We start from the raw sequence: 17,125 nt of genomic DNA, 5'->3' as shown, positions 1-17,125 counted from the left end.
GAACTGGGGACACCTGAACAAGGCCATGTCAGTAATTGTCTAGTGCAGCCAGGAAGGGTGTAGCACACTGTTGCATCTATCCCTGATTTCCATGAGGGCAGGGAGGATGAAGGGATGCTATTGTTTGTTAGGAGAGAACAGTTTGTTTTCTCAAGCCAGATGTGTACATCACAGAAGATTGTAACAAAAGGTCATGTGTATCCTTGAGTGTTTTATACAGCATATTCAACCATCAGGAAGTCTACAGCTGAACCTCTTAGGATAAACAGATAAATGTGAATTCTGATCCATAAAGCGAGCTCAGACTCCATGTCAGGTGTATCTTGTAGCTTATAGACAGTACTTCTCATGTGACTGAAGAATCAGCTGTCTCTCATTTTTTGCTTGAAAACAGTATTTTTGAGCTCAAAGCAGTTGGTCTGAATATAAGGGGTTTTTTACTTCTTATGCTGTCATTTCATGGCAAATAAAATTGCATTATGGTGCATGGTGCTCTTGCATTAACATTGCCACCTGGGTCAGACTGATGGTTTGTTAGGCCATTATCCTCTGTGCTAATATCCAGTAAAGATTTCTTTGAAGTCTGTGAAAACACTGAAACTACAGAGTGATTTGAGTGGTCAGATAATACCAGCCCACTTTCTATAAATCCTTTGTTCAGGAAGCTGCTGAACTGCAAGGTTTCTCTTCATTGATTGATTTAGTAATTCTTGATAGGTTGGCCTTGCATAAGTTCACTCTTGAATGTCTTCACATTAAAAACACTCAGTGGCACAGTTTCAGCTGTGTTTTGTGTCTTAGCTGATCTTTCATCCAGCACACCTTGGCTTCTTTAGTTGGCCTCATGAAAGCAGCTTGCTGAAAGGCCTTTTGAAAGGCTGAGTTGTCTGCTGAAATATTTTTTTATGACTAGAGACAGGTTTCATTATAGTCTTAATGTGTTGTATGTTGGTTTTCTAGACATTTAAATTGCTGTATTTTTATTGTTTTTAATTACTCATTCAAAGATATTGATGAGTGTAAATGCTTATTCTTTTGTCATTTTACTCATCTTCAGAGCAGTTTTTAAGGTTACAACACACTTCATCTTCTCTCTAAAGAGAGAGCTTCCCCATTGCTCACTGTTCAGCTGTTTGCAATAAAACTCCATGCAGGCTGGCAGATTTTTTTTAGATTACTTCTGTGGCTCCATTTTTATAGCTGCTTATTATTTTTCTAAAAAGTTGTTCAATTTTAGCTGCTTGTCTTCATTATATAATGCTGCAGACATCAAAACTTAGCTGCTTTATATGAAATGATACCCGTATCTTCCAGTGGGACTTAAGGATAGGATATAATTCAGCCATGCTCTGTACTGTTCCCAGAAAAGTTTCAAGCTGTGTCTAGAGTGTTTTCTATTTTCCTCTGCTTGGAGATAACTTAGTTTAACTTTAGGTTTTATGCTATTTCCTCTGGGAGATGAAAGGCACACCTCAGAAGAGTTGCTAGAATTAACTACAGTCCTGTAACATTAATCATGACTACACTTTTAACTCTACATTTCCTACTTTTTGCCAAGAAAAATTTAACTCTGCATTTCCTACTTTTGCCAACATTCCTACCTTTTGATGGTTTGGGCCATTAAGAATTTATTCTTATCTGTTTACATATATAATCAACTTGGAGATATGTTGATTGCTAGCATAAACTCTGTAATTTACTTATTATTCCAAATAAAAGAAGAAACAGATTCTGATTTGCAACTTCTCTTCCTTCCCGCCCCCCCCCCCCCCGCCCCCCCTTTTCATTACAGAGGGGGATTTGAATGATTGTCTATTCTGCTTGTTTCTCTTTTCAAACTGTTCTTGAAAGTGTTTGGATTACTCAGAAATGTACAGTTTAGCTACTGAATCTGTTTTATTAATACAAAACAATGCATCAGAAGATAGACTTTATGATTACTGCTTTAGTTTGATAACTTGGAATCAAGACATTTGAATTTAACTCTCAGAATGTGTAATGAAAGTAATTGGAATGATAAATACCTCTGAGAGTTCTGAGTACTGTGTCTGGAGCTCCATTGTAGGCTATCACTGGTTCTTACTAACACTTTCTAGTTCATAATTTGCATTTACATTACATTGTACAATAAACCAGAAGTCTTCCCTAATATTTTCTGTTTCTGATATGGGAATTAAAAAACATCCTGAGAGCATGTCTCAGAATATGAAGCAAGGACATCTAAATTGTCTTCAAAAGGTTCTTCAGGCAAACAGGAATAGAATACTTAAGTAGTTATTAGAGTTACATGTAAAACATTGTTTCTGAATGGAACCCTGTAGTCCTCTGAATGTCTTCTAAAAGTATGTTAATTGTGTAAATAGATTTAATAATTTTCTTAAAAAGGGGGAGGAGGAGAAACATGCAAAATACTTCAACGGGTATGGTTTTTTCTGTGTCAAATTATATTTTTTTATACAAAAAGTACTCCAAGAGGAGCAATGCTATCATATTTTTGACATCCAAGGTCTTCATCCTGGAAGGAAGAAGTTGCCTGATACGATTTTTACGAACATGCTATCCATGTGTAAAACTGAAATCTGAACACTTAAAAATGCCTCCAGCTGTTTATGCATTCTGTCAATATGGGAAATGCTATTGTAAATGCACATAAAGTCAATACTTCCTTGTTTCTTATAATTCAGTATTTTAAAATAATCTTTACAAGACTTTTGAAGACTTACTTTTTCCTAGATGTATAGGGACTTAAAAAAAAAAAAAACCAAAAAACAACCAAAACTTAAATCACTGCTGATCTTCAGTTTTAAGACTAAAGTAAGTTTTATGCTGCTTGGAGAGCACTCTTTTCCAAAATGAATAGTGGTTTAAAAAGATTGTGAAACCAAATACCCTTACTCTGCTTTTGGAATTCAGCCTTACGTCTGTGGTTGTTAGAAAATGGAAAAGGAACCACAACATAGAAACACTTTTCATATAAGAAAGCATAATAAATCACACATGACATTTTGAGATGATGGCTTTCTTTTCTGCACAAATAAACTGAGGTCCCTTCTCAGTGTTTTCATAGGCTGATCAGTGTGCCCTGTAGTTGGGCCAGTCTTTGTGTGGCTTTGTCTTTCCTCACCTAATGCATTGTGCTAACCAGTACAGATGAGCTGATTTCTGAGAGAGCCACTTAGGTTGCATTGATACTTACGCTGATACTGGTCATGTTTTTTTTAAATATCCTTTTTTAATTCTTATATGTGAGATTTCTAAATAATGGTCACAGTTGGTTTTTTGGCCTCATTATAATAGGCTGTAAATTAGTCTTTTGTAGTCCTTCTTTGTACCTGTTCCACTTCACATTTAATGAATGTGAACAGGTTATTCCATTATCTCAGATGAGATAATAAATGAATCTATTCTTATCCAATGTTGCAAGCCTATGCTTCCCTCTTGCTTGTGAAAATACCTTATTTCTGGTAGATACCAACTGTGGATTTCACTGTTTTTAAAATATTCAACTGGGTAGCTGGTACACTGTACATTTGGTGTCCTGATTTTGCTTGTGTTTGAGTCACACTGATAGATCTATTCAGATTCCTGGATCTTTATGCTGTTGTTGCTTGTGGTTTCAGCAGCTCAGACTGACAATTGCAGCAATTACAAATAGTAAGCATTTTTCATCCATATTTCAGATGTCATCTGAATGGCTGTTTAAGTTGATCCTGCTAGGAGGTGATTTTAGTGGAAAGGTATAGGTCAGTACTGGCCTTGGTATTGCTCCTCTTTTCAAATGAGGTGGTGATCATGATGTCACCACAGCAATTTTAAAAAGTGCTACAAAACTTCAGTTTTAAATTGAAGAAAGAGGAAAGTTTTAGCTTTTATTCACATATTTGTCACATTGTTTTGTCCAAGAAGTTCCAAACAAGTAGTGTACCTTGGGACTAAAAGAAGAAAGTAAAAGAAATAAAACTACCCAAACCGGTGTGTTGGTTCAATAAACTGGCTCAGTCAGATTTCTCTTCTGCTTTTACTTCCTAAGATTCTAGTGGAAATCAGTGATTACTTTTGTTGTGTCACGTGTTTGTCATAGTAGCTGAGGGTTAGAGTTTTGAACAATCTATGAAAGTAAATTGATTATCTTTGTAATAAGAATTGAAAATCTCTGAAAGTTTATCTGTGACTTTTTTTCCCATTTCTTTCAGTGACAGCATATTGGAACTTAGTGTTATGCCAAAAGATGAGGACATCCTTCAATTGGTATGTTAATGAAACTTCTGTTCAGAGAGTGTATTACCTATCAAAAATGTTCTGTTGTTGGTTAAAAAGTCTTTGAAGTGTGCTATCAGCAAATAATTAGAGATAATATTTATCCTCTTTGTAACTCCTTAGATATTTTCCTACCTCATTGCCATGCTTGAAATTTCAGGGGAATCTAAATATAAGGAATATTGTCTTCACATGATATTTCTAGCATGTTAAAAAATACATTTGTTCATATTTTTACTGTAATTTAGATTAATTATGTTAGAATTTATGAATCAGATTGCTTCTTTTAATTGGGTTGTCCAGTTCTAAAGAATTTGAATTCAAAACTAGCATATGAAGCCTTTGTTAATAATTCAGTAATTGTGAGTGGTGTGGTTAATGGGCCCAAGTGACTGCTGTAATGTTTTGTTGTACTAGTGCCTATTTGTTACGGATTTTAATTGAGGTCCTGCATGTGTAGTAAGATAATTCATCTCCCATTTAGTGTCTCTAAATCCAAAAGAGTCTTGAATAATACATGATATATAAACGTATATTGTGAAGAATCAAAATTACACCTAGTGTATTGATATGCTCTAGTTTATTTTTAATTGGAAGCAGAGGAGAGGAGAAGATGGCAAGCAGGGTAGATTTTCTTGTTAGTAGTTGGATAAGTGTATTTTCTAATCTACATAGAAGTAGTGAGATGACTTTGTGTTAAGAAAAACCTATGGGTTTCAGTAGTTGTTTTCCACTATTACAGACCAAAATAATGAGTAAAGAGAAAAACAAAAAAACTTTGTTTGGCATTAAAATGAAGGTAGAAGCTAGTACAGGAACTCTCCAGTTGGGACAACAAGCTAAGATTGATAGAATAGAAGTGATATTTTGAGAACATTTGATGAAGACATATTTCAGTAATCAAACACAGAAAGTGTTGGGGGCAGGGTGTGAGTTTTGATTGCATGAATAAGTGGGAGAGAAAAGCTGTTTGGGTGTTTTTTGGTGTTTTGTTTGTTTGGTTTGTTTTTTTTTTTTTTTTTTTTTTAGTGGAACTGTGAATATGTATAAATGCAGGAATAATGCTAACATTTAAATTATCAGAATGCCCTACTCATATAATAAAGTCTTGTAGCCATAGTAGTGTAAGAATCTGGACAAGGCAGGATTTGTAGTTTTAAGGTTAAACATTTGTATTTGTTGGGATGAAAAGGTCTTAGTGAAACAGAAAGTGCAAACTTCAGGTGAAATAGAGATGAAAAATAACGAGTTGCATATGATTTGTTAGATCAACAGGTAAGATGGGGGAAGAAGGCAAAAAAGGATGATTGTTGCCATTAAGGGTTAGGAAAGGATATTAACAAAAAAAAAAAAGGTTATTTTCCTTCAGAAGATGGAGGGATAAAGAAAAGAGAAAAAAAGACCTGCCTGTGGAAGTTCTAGGGAAAGACTGGATATATGAAAAATCTTCAGGTGTCATTATACAATAGTTCCTTCAGAGTTTTAAGATGTGATGAGTTGTGAATTTTGTATGTGAGGTTGCTCTGTTGAAGATAGAAAGAGGATTAGGTTTGACAGATGAAGTCATAATTCTGCAAAAAATGCTTTACATTGACCATATAGCTTGTGTGAGTTCTTTCAGTTGTTCACTGTTGGGTTGGGTCGTGACACAGAAGGATTTTATGCTAATGTTTGCTAAGATGCAGTTGTGTGGGATAAAGTGAACTGCCCTTGAGGGCTTCCAGTTGCACATAGTATTTTCCAAAGGAAAGCCTTGGAGGCACAGGTGTTTCCTGTATCCATAAGGCTGAGCAGTACTGGCTGTACTTGGGCCTATTGGAAATGACCTCTGATAGCAGCAGTTTGTTCATTCAGTCCTGTCACTGAACACTTCAGTATATATGTTTCCAAGTGTCAATTTTTGATGGCTGAGCTGCAACTGGTGAATAAAAAGATGATAAAAATGAGTTGTATCTTACAACAGTCTGTCAGTTGTGGCCTGTAATTGTATCTGTTTTAGTCCACCACACAGGAGGAAAGATTTTAGTACTTCTGAAATAATTTGCAATCTTTTGAGACAGTACATTCTCAGTAACGTCAGTAAAATGAAGAATCTGTACAATTCTTCTGAATTGTAATAGAGGAGAAACACCTGAAGTTGTGTTATGTAAGCTATTATAGAATGTTAGATAACTTAGTAGTCTGCTGTGACATATGTCACTGTAAATGTCTTAAAATAGTGTTACATTGTAAATTGATGTTAAATACCAATGTGCTGTAAAAATAGCAAAACTCCAAGCACTACTGGATATTGTAGTATGAGCTAACAAGTGTTATATCTAGTGTAGAGAAGATGGAATAGGTTCATTATATTCAGGAACAATGTTGGTTGTGCTAAATTTTATAGTACTTGGCAGTCTGCTCCATGTGCTCATGACTGAAGGCTAGAAATACAGTTGCTTGTTTCTATCCTTAGTTTGCTATTTATAAACCTTGAGTTTAGTCTTCAGAAATATCCATATATGTCTGTGAACCTCTTGGTATATTGAATTCCCTGAAAACAGGGTTTCAAATCCATTCATAAGTAGTTACAATTAAATGGTCTAATCCCCAGGCCATTGCCCTCTGTGGCATGGTGAACAGTGCTTACTTGGGAGGGAATTACACGTGAAATCTACCATTAGTGAAACCAATGTCACTTTTTGCTTGTTCACTGGTGTGATGTTGAAAATGTCACTTTGTAGATAGGGAAAAGGATATTTAAAGCATCTATGTCTAAAACAAAATCTTAAACTCTTGACAGCTGTGTATGTCTTGTTTTTTTTCATGCTCCTCATCAAATTTACAATAAATTTACTTAAATTTATCAAAAGATATTAGTTTGAAACATTTCTTTTCTAGGTATATAACCATTTTTAAACCAGGAAGAGGAGGATTATTTTTATGTCATGTTGTCCTTGATGATTCAAATTTGATGCATGTATATGCAATTTTTGTAGCATTCTTAACCTTTTTTGACAGAATTCTGGCATCTTGTAGGTTTTAGTTACTGCTGTCTTCATGCAAATGGGAAGACGCATTTAGGTCAACTACAAATAGCTTGCATTTCTCAAGTGTATTCAATGAAATTGTTGGTGTTTTGTAGCCTTTGGATAACAAGTTTAATACTAAAATACTGTTCAAATGTTGACAACGTTCCAGTTGTTCAAAGGCTTTTTGTGCTATGTGGAAAATACTGAATGTAAAGGTGCTCCATAGAGTAAACCAAGTTTTCTAAGCTTCTTTGCAGGTGAGCATTGTTATGAGTGTTGTCAGTAGGATTTGTTGTGACTAACATGTGTATGTTAGTGTGTCCTCCATATTCAGGATTTGTGGACCATTTTTTCTGGGAATGTTTCATGTTGAAATGTTACTTGCTAACTGTTCCTGTGTGTAAAAACGAATAGATCCTACACATCACTCATTTTATAAGTACCAGGCACTTGAAAATACCACTCTTTGAAAAATGATATCTTTGTTATGATCTGCATTGGAGCTGTTTGTTTGGAAAGTTATTTGTAATGTAGCATATTAATCATTATATATTATGCTTATTGCAGGTAAATATATGTAGATACTATTTTGTAGATGTGTATAACTATGCTGTGTATAAACATATATACTATAGGTAAGGTATCCTTTTATTCACCATTAATTTTCTAGCACTTTTCTCACTATACCCTCACTCAGAAGTTCATCTTACCCAACTTTTAGCCTATCTCCAATAGTTTAATTTCTAAAAAAACCTATTTCCTTACAGGAATTGTCCCTAAAGGTAAGAGGTTACTTCTGGTCTTAGGTGTTGTCACCATAAATTTTATTAGTGCCCAAATCTGTTGAACTGTGCCGTAGCCTTCCAGAAAGAACTTTGCAGTTTCATTTACAGAAAGATGTTATTGAACAGTCTATGAATAATGGTAAAGGTGGAAATAAAAGGGGGCTGTTTACTACTATGTTTTTGATAAATTTAGTTAAATCTTAATCTTTCCTCAGAATTACAGACCAATGAAGCTGCAGATCAGTAACTGAAAGTTTACCACATTTGACAAGAAATGTTCCTCTTGTCATAGATAGTAGGGGAACCAAAAATCCTAGATGGGAATGACCAGGAAAATGAGTAAAAGTCAACTGAAGCACAGGTTTTCTTTTTTGTTTTTTCTTCTTTCTAGTCAGGTCATATAGAAATTTCCAGTATATTGGAAGATCTGTACAGCAGAGAAGAGAGTGCTGCATTATCATTTCTGAATTTAGAATTTTTGTGGGATTTGGTGGATCTCAAGGCCTTGTAATACCCTGAAATTGCCAGCTGTGCACTTATAATTAAAAAATAAAAGGGGAAAAAAACTCTCTAACAACAGCAAAAAGAAAAATAACTTAAATGAGGAAATGTGTCCTAGAGTTTTACATGCTCCAGTAACCTCATGTCTCTGACTACAGGTCTGCTCACAGTTGGCTTCCATGTAAAAAGAGTGCCAGTTTAATTTTGTTCTTCTTCCTGTGACCATCCAGTTGTATCAGACCTAGTGGAGGAACATGGCAAATTGTGAAATACTTTCATTTGTTTTATCTTTTAATAAAGATAGAGATGTTTTTCTAAGTAGCTGTATTTAGTCCAGAGACTTGGAACATTTTTTTAATTCCACATTTTGTGCTGAGTTACTGATGTGCACAGAGGTTAATATTAAAGCAGTGGTAGCAAGCACAGTGGGAGGCAGGTGTGGTGTGAAGACACAATGACCTAGAAGAGGAGACTTAAATTTTATTGTCCAACCGTGCATGTTAGAAAATACCATTTGCATCAACCCTCCAAACCACAATTTAGGCTTTACAAGAAAGTCTCCTACACAGCTTTTATTTGGAAATAAAACTTACTTTGCCAAAGGCACTAAATTTTGCATACTAAAGATGCGCTGCCTTTAGGAAGAAAAGGTGCATTTTTTGGGTTTTTTTCAAATAACATTATCTGACTGTAGTGTTGGCATGTCTCAGAGTAAAATGAAAGCACTTGAGCTGTATTGCTAGCATTCTTGCAGAACAAACTGTAAGTAGAAAATGTTGCCTTTTAAGAGACCTGTGAACCTTTTCTGGTGTGCAGTTTCCATACTCATGATGACAGTGAGATTAGGTTAAGGCTGGGGAAGAGAACAATTTAGTAGTAAAGAAAGAAAATCTGAAGCCAGACTAGTTGGAAAAGGAAAGAAGAATGCCTCAAGCTCAATGTTGCAAGGAGTTATTCATGTTAGCTTCTGATTCATCAAAATGCTTATCACCAATTTAGTGAATAGTTGTGTTGAAATTCTGTTGTTATTCATCCTGTGGTGGAGTGAAGCACACTCATCCTCAGTGAAACATAGGGCAGCATGTTTTCATGGATTTGGGCTAATGGGTGTAGGATATGGTTGGTTTGAGCTCTTGAAAGTAAAGGGTTTCCTATGATTCTTTCCCAGAGGAATCCTCATGCATTTGGCTGTTACTGTTCTAGCATCTAATAGCATTAAATCAAGGGATTATATGTGGGACCAAAGCCCTTCAGCTAAATTTTACGTGGTTAATGAAAGACCTTGGTAAAATGGTTTATTTGCTTAAAATGTATTTTGTCTATCATACGGCATGAATGTATACCTTAGGAGTTAAAACCCTTAACAGTTCTACAAATTCACAGTAAGAAATTATTCCTTTACCACAGGAGTTTGCAAACTTTTTGCAAACAAAACAGATTGCAAGGGGGGAAGAAATGGTACCCAGTAACTAGAAATATGCTGAGTTCTTACTGTAAGAGCAGCAATTTTCTTCTAGTAATTGTTGCAGAGTTGTTATCCATCAGAGCAGTTAATGTCACTCTAAATTACTGCATTTGTATTCTAGTCTTTTGAAACTGCCATTGTTTTGCGAAGGTGAAAAAGAGCTCATGAAACATCTAGACTAATTTTTGGATTTTTTTGGGACTTCTGAGTATCCAGTTCTGGAAATTGAAATGGCTTGGCAGGTGTCTGAATTAGGAGCATCACTAATCTGGATATTAAAAAACGTTTTTGTTCTCTAAGTTGTAAGCCTTTTTTTGTTTGGTTGATTTGTTTTTTGTTTTAAGACTATAAACACTTAAAATTCAGCCTTTATGAATGTATCCTGTGGTAATCCCTTAGAGATTAAGGTAGTATTTTTCACATTATTTAGATTGTTATAGAAACTGTTAAAGCAGTGTTTTATGTGGTTGCAAAATATGTTAAATATCAAAACAATGTATGAACTAATACTTTGGTGTATTTCACATTTCTTAGTCTCTAAACCTCTTCTAAAAATCTCATCAATTTGTGTTGAAAGCAGTTCAAATATTTTATTGGTAAAAAGGCTGATAATACCCCCTTCAGTGTGATATTTGCAGGACAGATCCATCAGTTTCTTTGTAATTTGCATTCTTTTCTGTAGGCCCTTAATCAGAGTTATGAAACAAAGATATCAGATATTCTTTGTGGAAGTATCACAATCCTGTCTATGAACTTCCTTTTTCTTGGAAGTATGTTCTGCTTTGTCTTGGTGCTTTCTTGGGTAGTGGGTGGAATGAGGTTGAGAGGAGAAATACACTTTCCAGTAACTGTCTTACACAGAACTGGCAGTCTCTCTGTCTGGATGTACCTGCAATCATGGAAACAGAATTTTTTGGGGGAGGAGAAAACCTAGCTGATCTCATTTTGGACCCTGTGGGAATGCTGTCTTCTAAAGGTGATGTTTTAATACAGGTGATAAATTTTGTCAAGAGCTGAGAACTTATTTTTATACTCACTTGTAGTCTTTGGCTACAATCAGATCACACCAGCTTTGGAATTTAGCCTTTCTGCTATCAAAGTCAATGAAGCATTGTTTGTCAGGGGAATGTTTTACAAAAACAGAAATGGGATATTTTCTGTTGGTTTAATGTGTGCACATCCTGGAGAAGGTAGGATATGAGCTGTTTCATCAGCTGTATAAATTGATAATTATTTTCTGATTGGGTCAACATATGATGGTTTTTGTTTGTCTTGCATGCCTGAAGGATCTTGCTTAATCTGTTTTTTGAGTCTTCAGCATCTCTTACAATTTTAAAAATTTAATTTTTCAGCCCATCAAGATCTTAAATAGCCATTTATTTAAAGCTTTAGAAATGTTTGTCTTTGTATGTTCCTTTCCCCCATTAAATATGTCAATGGAAGCCTGTCCTGATTTTTACTATGAGTGGAGGAAAAAAAATTACAGATCACATGAGGAGAGTATTTCTGCAGCATCATTCCTCTAATTTCAGATGTAGAGCATGAAAGCAGCTGCAGTCAGCTGACAGTTAGTGGTCATGTTCGGATATACGTGAGGAAGGGGCGTGCTGTTTTAAGTGCATTATAAAGCCGTTGTTTCGTCACCAGGAAGCAGGGATGGATGGCAGCAGCCCAGGGAAATGAGAGACAGTGATGTTGCTCTAGTGGAAGGGAAATCTCATTGCACAGAGCCAGAGCTCTCTGCAGGCAGCTGTAGGGATGCACCAAGGCAGAATGGCACAAATGTATTTTGCTTTTTGTAAAGGTACAGAATAAACGTAAGGAGCAGATAAAATTCTGAGATGGACATGCTCACAAGGAGGATGAAGTTATTTTTTATGCTCTACTGCCCTTTATGTCTGTTGGTACTTTCCAGTGAAATCAGTGAAGCTGTATTTTTAGCTTGCTGTAGTCAACATCAATATGACAAGATAATTCTGTCTTTACATCTGTAAGCAGTTTTTACTGTGTTTTCCTGTTTTCTGCCAGCTGCAGTTTACAAAGGATGTCACAGCACTGGTAAGAAATATACAGTAGCCATTTCTCTGACGGTTTTGTAAGGCATGCTTTTCTTAATGATTTGTGAGAAGCAAGAATATGAAACAGCAAGTTTGGTAATGAACCAGATAGTCTGAGCTGAATTTTCTTCATAATGCCGATCTCTTGATTTGTGGTTTGTGCCTGTGTTATTTGGTCTGTTTTCTCTCAGTGTGCTTTAATATTTTGCATTTCACTAATGCTCGATGTAACATTGCAGCAATATTGTAAATGCCTCGCCCTCTCTACTTTGCTCTGTGTTAATTTTATGGCTGCACTTGGGCTTTTATAACTGTCTACTGTTAAGACAGAGCACATTGATATACTGGAATTGAGCATGTTATGATTTGAACAGGAAATGCTGTGATATGATAGCCCTCCTAAGCGTGTAAAAGCCTTGAGAAATTATTTTAATCTTCTGTTATATTGGCAGGCTCTGCACTGGCTCTTTTTTTCATTATGTTCAAACTGAACAAAGTCATGCTGAAGTTTTTCAATAATAGAATGTTGTTTAAGTATGCTGTATGCTTCTTATGGATATATTGTTTTCAATGTTCCGTTAATTTCACAATGACAAATGCTGCTTTCAGAAATGCTGCAGAAATGTACTAAGTATAATATAACCATTTTTTTCTTAGAAGTCAGGTTGTTATGCATGAAGATGCAAAGTGCACCAAGGAAATTAGAGATTTCAGTTTGGGTTTCAATAGTGCATGGACAGTGGTGAATATGAATTTTCATACTATTTTTACCTCAAAGTTAAAAATGCTAAATATAATTAATATTTTTGCAGTAAAATTTGTGTACCATGTACTTGCTGTCTCCTGTAAAATATCACTTACAGGGTGTTGGCTCACAACAGTATGTTACTGCTTCAATTTATTCATTATATGTTTAGGAACAGTAGCTTTTATGTTTAGAAGACATCTTAGAGGAGTGTGTGTATATGTATACTTATTTGTCTGTACTTTTCATATGTACTGCATTAAGTGAACAGAGTTGTTTTATACCCTAAGTATATAGAGAATTTTCTAGTGCTATTTGAATTTATTATTCAGCATTTTAACCTATCGAGTGCGGTGAAATTCCAGCTCCAGCAATGGGAGGCTTAAATGAGGAAAATGCGTGAAGTATTATATTAGGTATCATATTAGAAAGCAGAATTAAAGGGGAGAAAAATACTGTGCTGTGTGCTCATGGATTTTGAGAAACCTGACTCAATGCCCTAGTCACAGTATGTCCTAGAATTGGTCATCAGTTTTTTAATCATTGAAGGAGGGAATGAATATCATGATTTTGCTTGTTCTGTTTCTGCTTACTAAGAGGCTGGAATGCTGGTTTTATCTTTTGAACTAACATTTTGTCTGAAATGAGAGGGAGTGTGAATTTTGTACTTGTTCTCCTCCTTTGAAGCTTGGTCATGCAAATACTAAATGGCAAAGTTTTCCTTCTCCCTCACTGAATACTCACTTAATCTTCTCTCCACAGGCGTATTCCCAAGATGCCTACCTGAAAGGCAATGAAGCCTACAGTGGTAATGCCCACAACATACCTGAACCACCACCAATATGTTACCCACGCTTGACATCCACAGCCTCTGTTAAGGCACAAGCTGGAGACAAGCTCCCTTCTGACTTCTCGCTGGGGAAACAGCAAGTCACTAGACCAGTCCGGGCATTGACACAGCCAGAGAGGGCTTACAGAATGGAAATACAAGTGCCTCCATCTCCAACAGACATTGCAAAATCAAATACAGCCGTGTGCGTTTGCAATGAAACTGTAAGGACTGTTATTGTGCCTTCTGAGAAGGCTGTAGATTTGCCGTCTTGCAGAAATAACCATGCTGGTCCATCACACAGGACAGAGGAAGTAAGATACGGCATGAAAGATCAAACCAATCTAAAAGCATGGACCACCACATCACCACCATCTTTAGTGTCCACTGCCATTGTACTTCCCCAGACTCCAATAACAAGACCAGTTGATACAACTGTAACAGTAAGTAAAGCTTCAAATTATGTAGTATGTTCAGAAGGCATCCCAAACACTAGACCTTCTACTCAAGCCACAGACTCGCCCTCAGTCTCTACTAATCACTACAGTTCTCCAACCTCCCACCAGCATATAGACTGGAAGACCTACAAAACTTACAAGGAATACATTGATAATAGGCGCATGCACATGTATGGCTCCAGAACAATACAGGAAAGGTTAGATAGCTTAAGGGCAGCTTCTCAGAACACAACTGAGTATAATCAGGTGGTGCCAAATCGCACTGCTTCTCAGGTACGGCGCAGGAGCACCTCTCACGACAGGGTTCCGCAGTCTGTCCAGATCCGGCAGAGAAGTGTATCCCAGGAAAGGCTTGAAGATCCCGTGTTGATGAAAGAATGGCCCCGAAGTGCTTCACAAGATGCTCTAACTTCGCCTTCAGTCAATGCTAGAAATCACAGGGCTCGGTCGTGGGATTATCTCAGCAAACAGGGTGAAGTGCTAGAAAATTTTCATTCTGAGAATATGATTGCCGATGCAAATGGAGATAGGAGAAAGACTTACAAATGGACAGGGTTTACTGAACAAGATGATAGACGAGGGATTTATGAGAGATCTAGGCAGCATGCATTTCATATGTCCCTCCGAGGTCAAAACTTTCCTATTGCTCCGAATACTTATATTTCAGACAACAGGAGAACTGGTAGTAGAGCTTCTCTGCCTGGTTCTCACTTTCAGAAAGTTTCACCAGATATCAAAGTCTTACAGCCTTCTCGTGATTCACAAACTCCTGGGGGAGTTTCAAAATCTGCAGGTGTTTCACAAGAAAGGTTGTGTCTCACACCAGCCAGAAGTTCTAAAAGTAACTCTCTGAAGAACTCGGCTCCCTATGCAGCAAAACCGTCGATTCCCCTTAACCAGGGCCTGGATGCTATTGCCAGCAAAGACCAAAGAACAGTAAATAATTTGCATCAAAGCAGTCTGTTAAACCAACAGTCAAGGATCCGAGTTGAAGGTGCCCCAGATCACAAAACAGAAACTGGTAAAACCATCCAGCCCTCTTCTCTGGCTCCAGCTTCTACCAAACTTGTTCACCCAACAAGTGAGTGTTTAACTACCTCTGACAACGTAGATGGTTCCATCAGACAAAAGATTCATGGTATTGAAAGGGAAGATGTTCATGAGTCTGAAAGTCTGCAAATGGATGTTCAGGGAAATGACAAAGACACAGTGGTCATGCGGGACAAATCCCCTTCTGGCCACCAAACTCCCCAGCCTTTGAGGCATCAGTCCTACATTCTTGCTGTTAATGACCAAGAGGCAGCCTCGGACACTACCTGTTGGTTACCTAATGATGCTCGGAGAGAAGTCCACATAAAAAGAATAGAGGAAAGGAAGGCGTCGAGTTCCAGCCCACCTGGTGACTCTTTGGCTTCAATTCCGTTTATTGGTGAGTTAAATTATTTCAGTGTATATCAAATGCTTTTCTGTCCTGGAGGTGATGAAAAACAGCTGATTGCTATTCCTGTAAGCCCTGAGGTTGAGAGGCATGGGAGATTTTTCTCATCTAAAATAACTTTGGGTTGGTAAAAGGAAAAAATATTTTTCAGTGGAGAAAAAAACAAAGCTGTTTTGTTTGGGGGTCCTGGAGAATGAGTGTAAAAAAAACCACAGTGATGTAATATTTTTCTAGAGTTTTCTTTAACCCTCTGGGTAAGTCGGTGTTACATAACTCCATCTTGTTATCACTCCACATAATGTTGTGATGTTACGGATATGGACAACTGGCATTTGCAACACCTTTAAAATACTTTTACTTTACTAGTATAAAACATACTTGGAATCCAGTACAGAGGGAATATGAATGCAAATCCATATAAGAGTGATGATTTGTCGGTAAAAAAGAAGTTTTTCAGCTGAATAGGTATGGTAAAAGCTTTCTGAGACAGATGGGGAAGACATGAAAACTGTTTCAGGTGAAGGGATAGCAATAAAAAGAAGTGGATTTGCAAGTACAGATGCTAATGCGGATATGAATGAAAGTTTGTGGAAGCAGAATTTTAGAAGGCGAAATGATTTGCCTGTGTGCTGTGACACAAACAGGGCTGGAATTACAGAGAGCTTATGGGAAGGGCTCTGAACAGGAAAAGAACTAATGGAAGGATTTGATATAGTAGGAAAAAAAATTACACTGAATGTTGGATATGTGATGAATCAGTGTCTTCTGCTGAAGAGAGGGTTACAGTGCAGAACATTTCTGTTCTATCCAAGTAGTCAATGCCTCTCTTGTCTTTGTCCTGCTGTTGTTGTTGGGTTGAATTTTATTCTGTTGTGGCTGATTTAATCCTTTGTAGTCTGGATGTCTGTGCATCATTCCACAGGAGTAGATTTATACCTGACTCTCTGTGCTCTTGAATGTAGCATAGGAAATATTTAGAAAATACTGAATATGGAATTTTGATTCTTAGACTCATCGGTGTGAAAACCAACTCTTTTTAATGATCCTTTTTGGTTTTTTTTACACATTAGGTTAAGGGAATTGCAGATACGATGTATCTGTATCATAGCATAATTGTCTTCTGCTGTGGATCTGAAACAGTGATTTTTTTTTTCCCCCCAAGCATTATCTATTATACCCACTACTAGTTGAAAGTGAATGAACAAAAAATAGTGAAGAAGCTTTGTGTTCATCAGAAAATGGAAATCATACAAAAGATAACGATAATTCTGGTCTTTTGACAAAATACTGGTAAGACATTAAAAAGTGCTTTCTTAGCTAGCAGATACTGCTTTTGTTGGGTTTTTAATTTTGAATGGGAGTTGTATGGATCTTTTTCATTCTTGTCATTAGTGGATGCATCAGCATAATTTTAGGTTCTTCTTTAGACACAGTCAATCTTTCTTTAAGGATTAGCAAAGTTTGTGAGGCATATAACTGATCTTTGTGCAGGATTTTTCAATACTCTGCCTAAAATCAGTGTTGGGCTCTTGATTTAGTTACATTCCATGTTTGCTGGGAGTATTTTAATCCCATACAG

At 36.5% G+C, this 17,125-nt stretch overlaps 1 protein-coding gene across 4 annotated transcripts in view; it reads left to right on the top strand.

Moving 5' to 3' along the window:
* ARHGAP21 (Rho GTPase activating protein 21) overlaps positions 1 to 17,125 on the top strand; it is a 111,094-nt gene that overhangs the window by 66,512 nt on the left and 27,457 nt on the right. For 3 of the 4 annotated variants that reach the window (XM_031503811.2, XM_021533120.3, XM_021533121.3), the window contains 3 exons: positions 4,194 to 4,248; positions 12,048 to 12,077; positions 13,584 to 15,537. In XM_031503811.2, the coding sequence (XP_031359671.2) occupies positions 4,194 to 4,248; positions 12,048 to 12,077; positions 13,584 to 15,537 (2,039 nt within the window). The remainder of the gene's footprint in view (positions 1 to 4,193; positions 4,249 to 12,047; positions 12,078 to 13,583; positions 15,538 to 17,125) is intronic. The other variant, XM_031503812.2, reaches the window with a different exon arrangement.

The sequence above is a fragment of the Lonchura striata genome, chromosome 1 (genome assembly GCF_046129695.1).
Source record: "Lonchura striata isolate bLonStr1 chromosome 1, bLonStr1.mat, whole genome shotgun sequence".
Lineage (NCBI taxonomy): Eukaryota > Metazoa > Chordata > Aves > Passeriformes > Estrildidae > Lonchura > Lonchura striata.
This window is presented reverse-complemented; position numbering and strand designations above follow the sequence as displayed.